At 40.2% G+C, this 9,214-nt stretch overlaps 1 protein-coding gene across 1 annotated transcript; it reads left to right on the top strand.

The window, feature by feature from the left end:
* The first annotated feature begins 584 nt into the window (after positions 1–584).
* Positions 585–8,916, top strand: LOC128442779 (protein-glutamine gamma-glutamyltransferase 2). Its single transcript, XM_053425352.1, has 15 exons — positions 585–724; positions 1,052–1,237; positions 1,679–1,912; positions 2,113–2,231; positions 2,389–2,517; positions 3,289–3,457; positions 3,618–3,750; positions 3,904–4,007; positions 4,584–4,672; positions 5,228–5,381; positions 6,095–6,183; positions 6,912–7,095; positions 7,320–7,480; positions 7,966–8,102; positions 8,407–8,916. The coding sequence occupies exons 1-15, from the start codon at positions 715–717 to the stop codon at positions 8,552–8,554; spliced, it is 2,046 nt and encodes a 681-aa protein (XP_053281327.1). The 5' UTR covers positions 585–714; the 3' UTR covers positions 8,555–8,916.
* Positions 8,917–9,214: the final 298 nt, after the last annotated feature.

Below are 9,214 nucleotides of genomic sequence, written 5' to 3'. Positions count from 1 at the left end.
AGCTGTTATGACTCATTTCAAATTCTTGTTTAAGTTGAATCATAGTATGGCATAAATAAGCCATGTGAAAAATAATTCGGGGGTGGATTCTTTTTCATAGTTATAGAAAACATTAAGCTGTATAAAATGGTTTCAATTAGTTGTTGTGTTATGCTATATTTTGTTAGATTCATTTATTCAACCTTTATTTTAACTTGGAAACAAATTGAGGAAGAGACCTAATTTGTAATATGTGCAGAAAATACACAAAACATTCCAAGACAACACAAATAAGTAACAGTAAATTAGCAGAATAGGAAGAGCAAAAATAAAAGCCTCAGGAATAAATACAATGCATACAATTACATTTGAAGCAAATTAATCAATGAAAAAACTTAACAAAACAAAAATTTAACAGTCACTGTTCAGTTGCTGACAAAGGAAGAATCTTGGTTACATGAGTTGTGAGTATTTCAGCAGAAATTATTCACAGTTGCCCTAAAGGCTGTGGACAAATAGGAGAATAAAGAGGATGGGGCGTCTCTCTGCACGCCCCCTGACTAAAAACAGAATTACTGATGTGATGACTAGACAGATGGGGGCGTCTCCGATCCGGTTTCACATGCTACAAATATCCTTCAGGGGTCGTTATACTACAGAGGCATTGGCCAATAATCACAGGCTGAAGCTGAAGTGTCACTTTCCAGAGGCCAAGAGAAGGACTTTGCTGCAGCCATGAGTCAAGGTAAGGTTAAGAAAAGTAAATGATTTCTGTTTAATTTTGTAGTTTGCATGCTTTCACTGAATTGTATTAAAGTGAAGATGCAGTTTTCTCTGTGTTACTTCGGAGTCAGATGACTGGTAAGTATCAGATAGAGAGTGGTGTGTGAAATGTGATGAGCAGGAATGGTGGATGACATTAGATATGTTAGATCAAGGAACTTGAGTAACACTGTTGGATGATTACTGGTGATTTATCATTTGTGAAGACATTTTGATAAAGTTATCAAAGAATTTTTTTTCATGTGTCCATGAGATTTTTTTTATGTAAATGTTGTGTCTCTCTCCACAGTCTTGGACATTGAAAGCTGTGATCTGAACATTAAGAGCAACAGCAGCAGCCATCACACGGAGCTGTATGGAGAGGAGCGTTTGATTGTCAGGAGGGGACAGCCCTTCGTCATCACTTTACATCTGAAACCTGGCAGCAAGGACTTCAGACTGAGTGACACAAGCTTCTCACTCATCGTTGAAACAGGTGCACCTCTTTTCTCCCTGTGATCAGGTTTACTTGTGTGTGAGAAGGCTACATTCCAAGTGTGTGTGTCTGTGTGTGTGTGTGTGTGTGTGTGTGTGTGTGTGTGTGTGTGCGTGCGTGCATGAGAGCTGCTGCAGTGGATTGGAATGTGTGTCTCATCTGGACGTAGATTTGAGATAATATGAATTGGACTTTATGAGTGACATTTTTAATAAGATGAGAGAAAGTAAACTAATTCTAAACCTGCAATAGAAAGGAGTTATGACAATGATACTAGGAGAAACATGTCATATGGAAGTGATGCACATGATATTGAACATAATATAAAGCTAAACATACTAGATTTGCACATGAATAGTTATATTGCACATTTAAAAAAAAGCTACCATTGTATTGGTGTTGGCATTATTTTTCTCAGATTTACTTTTTGTGTCTCTCCAGGTCCGTTGCCCAGGAAAGAATCAGACACCAAGGTCACGTTAAATCTCGGTGACTCCACAGTGGATGATGAATGGAGCATGTCTGCTATAAAAGATCCCTCTGGAAACACAGTGTCTGTGTCCATCAATTCCTCCCCCAACAGTCCCATAGGAGTTCACTCTCTGACTCTGGACCAGCAAGGACAGAGGACAAGTTTAGGACAGTTCACTCTGCTTTTTAACGCCTGGTGCTCCAGTGAGTACATAATGATTTGTGTTCCACATTGTGTTGTGTTGCTCCTGCAGCTTGTATTCATTGTGTCTGCACTGTGGTTGCATCACTAAGCGTAGAAATGGGATCTATTGATTGTCGAAAGCCTGTAGCTCAGCAATAGTAACTCATCTGAACACTGATACTATCATGCTTGTTCTGAATGAGTCTGTGCTGATACACAGGAGACGCTGTTTACATGCGCAGTCAGACAAAGAAGCAGGAGTATGTCTTAGCGCAGCAGGGACAGATCTACAGGGGAACGCATAAACGCATCAAAGGGTTACCCTGGAACTTCGGACAGGTACATGACGTGTTAAACGTTATAGTACAGTCAAATATCCACTGAAAATTATTCTTTACTCAAAATGAAAAAATATTATAACAGTGTTATTGACCAAATAACAATGTAAAACGACTGAGATCTTTATTCGACCCTCTCTCGTGTCCATCTTCTGCAGTTTGAAGCAGGAATACTGGATATCTGTCTGAAGATCCTGGATGAAAACCCCAAATTTGTGTCTGACGCTGACAAGGACGTCTCTGCCAGGAGAAATCCCATTTATGTGACCAGGGTGCTGAGTGCCATGGTAGGTGTCCAGGCTTTAGTGTGAGTTGATTCCCTGTGTATGTCTTTTCCTGTGAAGACTTTTAGCTGTTCAGGCGGCGGTCACCATGGTGAAGCAGAGAACTCTCTTTCTCTCTTACGGTCAGGGCCTCTCTCCTTTGGAGACCATCCCCTCTCCCCCTGGAAACCTTTGTGATACAAAGCTGCAGCAAATAAAGGGAGTTTATAACATTCCAAACTGCTGGCAGATTAAAATCCAAAGCTGTTTCTACGGGGTGTCATGATTCAGTAGCTGGCACCGCTGTGTGTAGTTTATATGACCAAAAAGATCTGATCCAAGAACTACAATGGCCCTCAGTAAGGCACGTACCTCTGCCAAGGCCCAACTGTCCCCTTACTCAAGCTGCACCAAATGTCCTACACTCATAGATACTGGCCCCATTGGTAGTATTGGTCGAGTAGTTTTTGCACAATCTTGCTAACAAACAAACAAACAGATAAAAAACACCTCTTTGGCTGAGGGAACAATGAGCTCTGGATAGATTTTGAAGTATTTTATTGGAGAATATTTTAATTCAAATTCAGTTTTTACAGGTTTTGTTCATAATCCCGTGTTGTTGTTTGAGCGGAAAGAATTCCAAACACCTTAGGAAATCTTGTACATATTGATTTTAGGAATAGAGAAAATAAATGTTCTGGAGAATCGCTCCCATTCTCTTCTGTGACTATAATAAGTTATGATTCATTAATGGCCCCTCTCCCCCTTGTGTCTCCCCTCTGTCTGTGCCCACAGATCAACAGTAATGATGACAGGGGGGTGCTGGTGGGAAATTGGGGAGAGATTACAAATGGAGTCCATCCAGGAACGTGGATCGGCAGCGGGGACATTTTGAAACAGTGGGCTGAAAGTGGCCCTGTGCGCTACGGCCAGTGTTGGGTCTTCGCTGCTGTGGCGTGCACAGGTTGGAGTGCACGAGTGTCACTGAACCATGCCCCTAAATTTAGAATCAACTTTAATGACTTTGTATCTTTGTTACATATTATATGATGATATAGTATTTCATTTTCTCTCAGGCATATGCTTCTGTAAGGTTGTGTGAAAAGCTGTTGTTCCTCCCTCAGTGTCTCGAGCCCTGGGCATCCCATGTCGAGTGGTCACTAACTTTGGATCCGCTCACGATTCGGACGCCAACCTGCTCATAGAAAACCTGTATGATGAAAATGGAGAAAGAATTTCTGAAGGGGATTCGATATGGTGAGTGTGTGGTAGACATTTGCTTTTGCACATGCATGAGTCACTGACAATACATAATGCATTTTTTCTCGTTCTTGTTGTCTGTTATTATTAAAGTCTTTGACTTTTGTTGGCATAAAGCAGAATGGCCACATTACTGTCCTTCATTCCCAGGAACTTCCATGTTTGGGTGGACAGCTGGATGACTCGTCCAGACTTGGACTCGAAGTATGATGGGTGGCAAACCAGCGACCCCACTCCACAGGAAACAAGTGGAGGTGATGAGAATTCTCTTTAACTGCAACTAAACTGCCACAAAGATGCATCATAGAGGGTTGCATGTCATGTGTTTAACCAGGGTGGTAAGTTTCAGTTTAAGTCACAGGTTTAGTGTATGATTGTGGTCGATGGCTTGTCACAGCTCGTGTTTGGTGAGTTCACATGGTTCCTCTGGGGACTGTCCTCCACAGGTTTATTTTTAGGAAATCCACTCAGATGATGCAACCTCTATAAAGATTTAATAGCTGTCACCATATCAAATGCGGCTAGAGGGGCAGCCTGGGCCTTGCAATGCAGCTGACTGGCATCCAAGTAATATTAAGTGTTTTTAAATGTGATAATGTGACCTATAACCTTTAACCTTTTGGTGATTGGATTATTTTGGCTAAGTTTGTGTTCTGCTACTTAAAATGTTCAGACTTGTCCAATCTCTCTGGAAACAGCATAACATGCATCCACACATATATTATTATAGAAGTGTTTTCTGTTTTACTTTAAGTATTTTATTTCTACTTAAATGATAAGTATGCCCTGAATACAGATAATGTTAATGTCTGTATTTTACTGCTTTTCAGGTGTTTTCTGTTGCGGACCGGCCTCAGTGAAAGCCATCAAGGAAGGACAGCTGACCAATAAGTATGATGCTCCCTTTATTTTTGCTGAGGTGAGTTTAACCAACATTTAAAAAAGAAAAGCACAAATATACATATAGTTAATTACTAACTATTTACTAAATAGTTTAAAAGCCATGGTCAGAGTAAGTTAACCAGACAAGTAGAGACTTATTAGTTTTGTACAGAAGAATATTTCATTCATTCTGCAAATTCTATTAAATTTGTCTGATTCAACAAGATGTATTTCTGTTTACATGAGAAAAAATATTTTTTGCATAGCAAACATGTCCCACCTGAGTAGTTTGATCCAGTTTTATGTTCGGGGGGGATACTAATGTCTGATATAGAACATGGAATCATACGGCACTGTTGGAATCTCAGGTCGATGAACAGCAGTAACCACATACATCGCACAGGATTTTGAACGATTCGACATTTTTACAAATGAAAACAGAAAATCCTCTCACTAACTCAGAGGAATTTGATGTTTTTTCAGGATTTAGTGAATATACAATACACTGACATGTTGCCTATATATGTATGGGGGTCCCGAATCTCTGTATGTAGTGCTAGCTGAAGTTTTTCCATGTCATGTGTGGAAACAGGTCAATGCAGATGTTGTGGACCTGGTGCGTCTGTCAAATGGTGAGATAGTGAAGTTCAGCGGCTCCACTAAGAGTGTGGGTCGCTTCATCAGCACCAAAGCTGTGGGCTCAGATGACAGAAAAGACATCACATACCATTACAAGTATCCAGAAGGTACTGCAGCCGAGTTGCATGTGCACCGACACACACATGACGAATACCCATGTAAACATTCTCACGCTATACACAGAGGCCCCTATGAGGTTACACAGATGTACTGATGATGCACAACACATGCTCTATATACCTCAGGGACAGCAAACATCAACACTGGAATAATGCTGTGTCATAATGACGTCATCATGAGGTCATTTAAACCAGTCTCAAATGGGGGGCCGCGAAAAGTTTCCAGATTCATCCATTAAAATGATCATGGTATATATATCTGTGCTGACACAGTAAAAATATTTATAAAACACGCCTAATGTCTTTCTCACACATTCCTCATTTGTTGTTCTTTCATAGAAATACATAGAAGCGTCGAATTATTCCAATTATTCTCTGTATCATTTGTGGATTTATTTTGAGAAATGTGTTTTTTAATTCATATTTTTGTTGAACTTGATCTTTAACTGATCAGCTCCAGATGTTAATCATCTGGAGATACCCTCCTCAGTAATGTTACAGTTTGGAGATATTTTATACACACACAGGGGGGAGATAATACCCAACCTTCAGCTAGGTCAGCATGCAGTATAAAAAATATAATCACATAAGGTCCATCTGTTTTAAAGCTATAAACTCATAGTTTTGAATGAGCTTTGTGTTTGGAATTGTTCAGTTGCTTGAGTAAACACAAACTCATCGGTAATCTCGATGGTTTTCAGGCTCAAAGGAGGAAAGGCAGGTGTATGAGAAAGCCCAGCACCACAACAAGCTACAGCAGCGAGGAGAAGAGCCGGGCCTCCACCTCAAGGTACTTCTCTTTACAGTCCATAGATAAACTGGAAGCAGAGGTATTTACCAGAGTTGCACAAAGGCCACATCATCTGTCGCTGTAAAGTGTAGTTTCAGTGGTTAAACACACAAACAGAAAACAACTCAACAGAAATTGTATCAGTCATAATGCTTATACGTGCAAAACAGTGCTACTTTGCGGCAGAGCAAAGAGGAACAACGATCACAACATCAACATGGGTGTGACTGACATGCAGCACATGTGGTTGTCACACACTCTTCACTGACATGAAGCCGAAAATGAATAACTGCACGTTTGTAATTTGTACACATCAAAGATATGTGTGTCCACTCTTGGTAAATACTGTTTGTGGATGGGTGGGGTGTTAGATAGAAGACTCATTAGGATTTATAGTTTTAGAAGTTGTACTAGCTTTGAAATTCATTTGACTGCTTTCATCAAGACACACACCATCCAGCACATACACATCTAACACAGCTTCTGCACATCTGTAACACATTGCACATATTTTACACATTTTCCAATTTTTGTAACTTTTATTTTTATATATAGAATTTTATGTTATTGTTTTATATATTATTCCCAAGAGCTGTTTATTTTAGATTTTCACATAATTTTAAAGAACTACCTGCTAATTAGAATTAAAGCATAACTATGTTTAATGTATTCTAAATATTTTTATTATTGTATATTCCACTAATTATGTTAAATGAATCATCTTCAAGATCAAGCTCTCTGACAACATGATCGTGGGCTCAGACTTTGAGGTGCACGCTGTCATCACTAACAACCACATGGAGGCCAGAACCTGCACCGTCCTGTTCTTCGCCAAAGCCGGTGGTTACAATGGGAAACTGGGAGAGAGCTGTGGGTTCACTTCAGACAAAGTGGAGGTGCCGTCCGGAGAAGGTTGGCTCAGATCTCTAATGAATTTAATGATCTGGTGCAAAGACTGAAAGAGGCCGTTTTGTACCTGAACATTTTTTTTTATTTACCAATTGAAATACTTTTAAATGTGCCACAGAAATGTCTCTCGGAGTATAATACCTTCCTCTGCTCTCAGACCTTGTTAATACGCTGATAATGATTGAATACACAATAACCTTTTAATGTGAATAAATGTGTATTTTCAGTTAGGCGCCTGCCCCTCAAACTGGAGTACGACATTTATGGATCGGTGATCACCTCAGACAGGCTGATCCAGCTGACTGCCATCACCATCGACAAACAGACCATCGACTACAACAAGACTGAGAAGACCATCGTCCTCGATGAGCCAGAAATAGACATCAAGGTATGGATTGGATGGATTATTCATAAGAAATTGAAGTGCCCACTTGTTTAGTGCTTTAGATTCTACAGTTTAGAAAACCCCCGGAATGGATGAAAAATGTCTTTTTACTTATGAGTTAATTACATCATCAAAGGGACCAATCAATCAGCTCAAAATACAGCCCATGTTGGAAATCACATAATCCCACAATGTATGGAGACAAATGGTATTTGTGGCGAATCCCCTGTCACCAGTAGGTGCATCAGATTTAGCAAATGGTCCATTTGCTAAATCCCACATGTTGCAGCCCACTGGTTTTCACCAGGGTGTATGACCAGTGGTGAAGAGTGAACCAGGCGTATGTCAGCCCTCATGGGAGATTGTTTGCATTATTTGACAGATGCATCTTTTCATTGACTTGTGCAGGTTTACTATGACATGACGTTAATCAGTATTAAACCACCTCTCACATGATGAAACTGGTTTACCTGAACCCGTCTCTGCAGCTGGTGGGAGAAGCCACGGTGAAGCAGCCGATGATGGCCGAACTCACCTTGTTGAACCCTTTGCCTGAGCCACTGCAGGACTGCAGCTTCACCGTGGAGGGGGTCGGCCTCACCCACGGAAAACCCATAACAGAAAAGTATGTCAGCTCCGTCTGCAAATGTTACCAGCGGATTCATTTATTTTTCTATGGTTGCACTTATCTCTGTATTACCATCGGTATGTTTAGATTTTAATGCACAAGATGTTGTATAACTGGGACTAATTGTGATGAAGCTTAAAGGCAAAGCCAACAAAAATAATATAGCATTTATAAAATAGATATCAATGTGCAGCCCTTTCTTCTGTGCTGTGTGCATGAGCATAGAGATCAGCATTAGCCAGAGCCCTCGCCTCTGGTTGCTTTGAAACCTTCTTTCCACTGTTGCACATGATTCTTTCAGGATTGGAGCTGTTGGCCGGAAAGAGGCGGCCAAAGCCAGAGTGGAGTTCAGTCCCACCAGCGTTGGCCCCAGTGTGCTACTGGTGAACTTCGACAGCGACAAACTGAAGAACATCAAGAGCTTCATCAATGTTGTCGTGAAGGAGTGAGTCGGTCCAGAGTTTGACATCAGGAAGAGCTTTTGTTTATTAATTCAGGGGCCGCCATAAAGCTTCGTTTAAAAAAAATTCACATAACATTTGAATCCAACTGTTATTCTAGAATATACTACGCTGTTGTACCAGTCATTTTCTTTTCAGAGTAACTAAAAGCACAACAATCACCATCCTCTAAATAGGTTGTACATTGCCACTGTTGTAGGATAGAGCTCACACATTGAGTACAAGTTTGTTTTTAAGTTTGATTTTGTTACATTTGAATGTCACAATAAACCTTGTGTGGTTGATTTGTTTTTTCAAGAGCGCAGCACTTTTCACCTATTTTGCTTATGAAAATAAAGATTTTGAAAATAAAGAAACCTGAAGGCTGTTATTTGTTGTTAGAGAGATAACGCCATCTCCTGGACTATCGGGCCAATTGTGCATCTTCATTCGCAGACTTCCACGATAAGTGACTGAATTACCGTTTATCATTTTAAGTCTCTTTATGAAACTGTAGTAAATTGTGTTGTTTCAATATATCGCCATTGGAATGATACTGGCAGAGTGTCAGTGATGTTATGGAATTGTACTTTTAAGGCTCAGCCAACTGTCAAAAAAGACACTTTAATGTTGTATATAAGTGGAACTTGGCTGAATTCATTGTCACTT

This window comes from Pleuronectes platessa, chromosome 6 (assembly GCF_947347685.1).
Source record: "Pleuronectes platessa chromosome 6, fPlePla1.1, whole genome shotgun sequence".
NCBI classification, from domain to species: domain Eukaryota; kingdom Metazoa; phylum Chordata; class Actinopteri; order Pleuronectiformes; family Pleuronectidae; genus Pleuronectes; species Pleuronectes platessa.
This window is presented reverse-complemented; position numbering and strand designations above follow the sequence as displayed.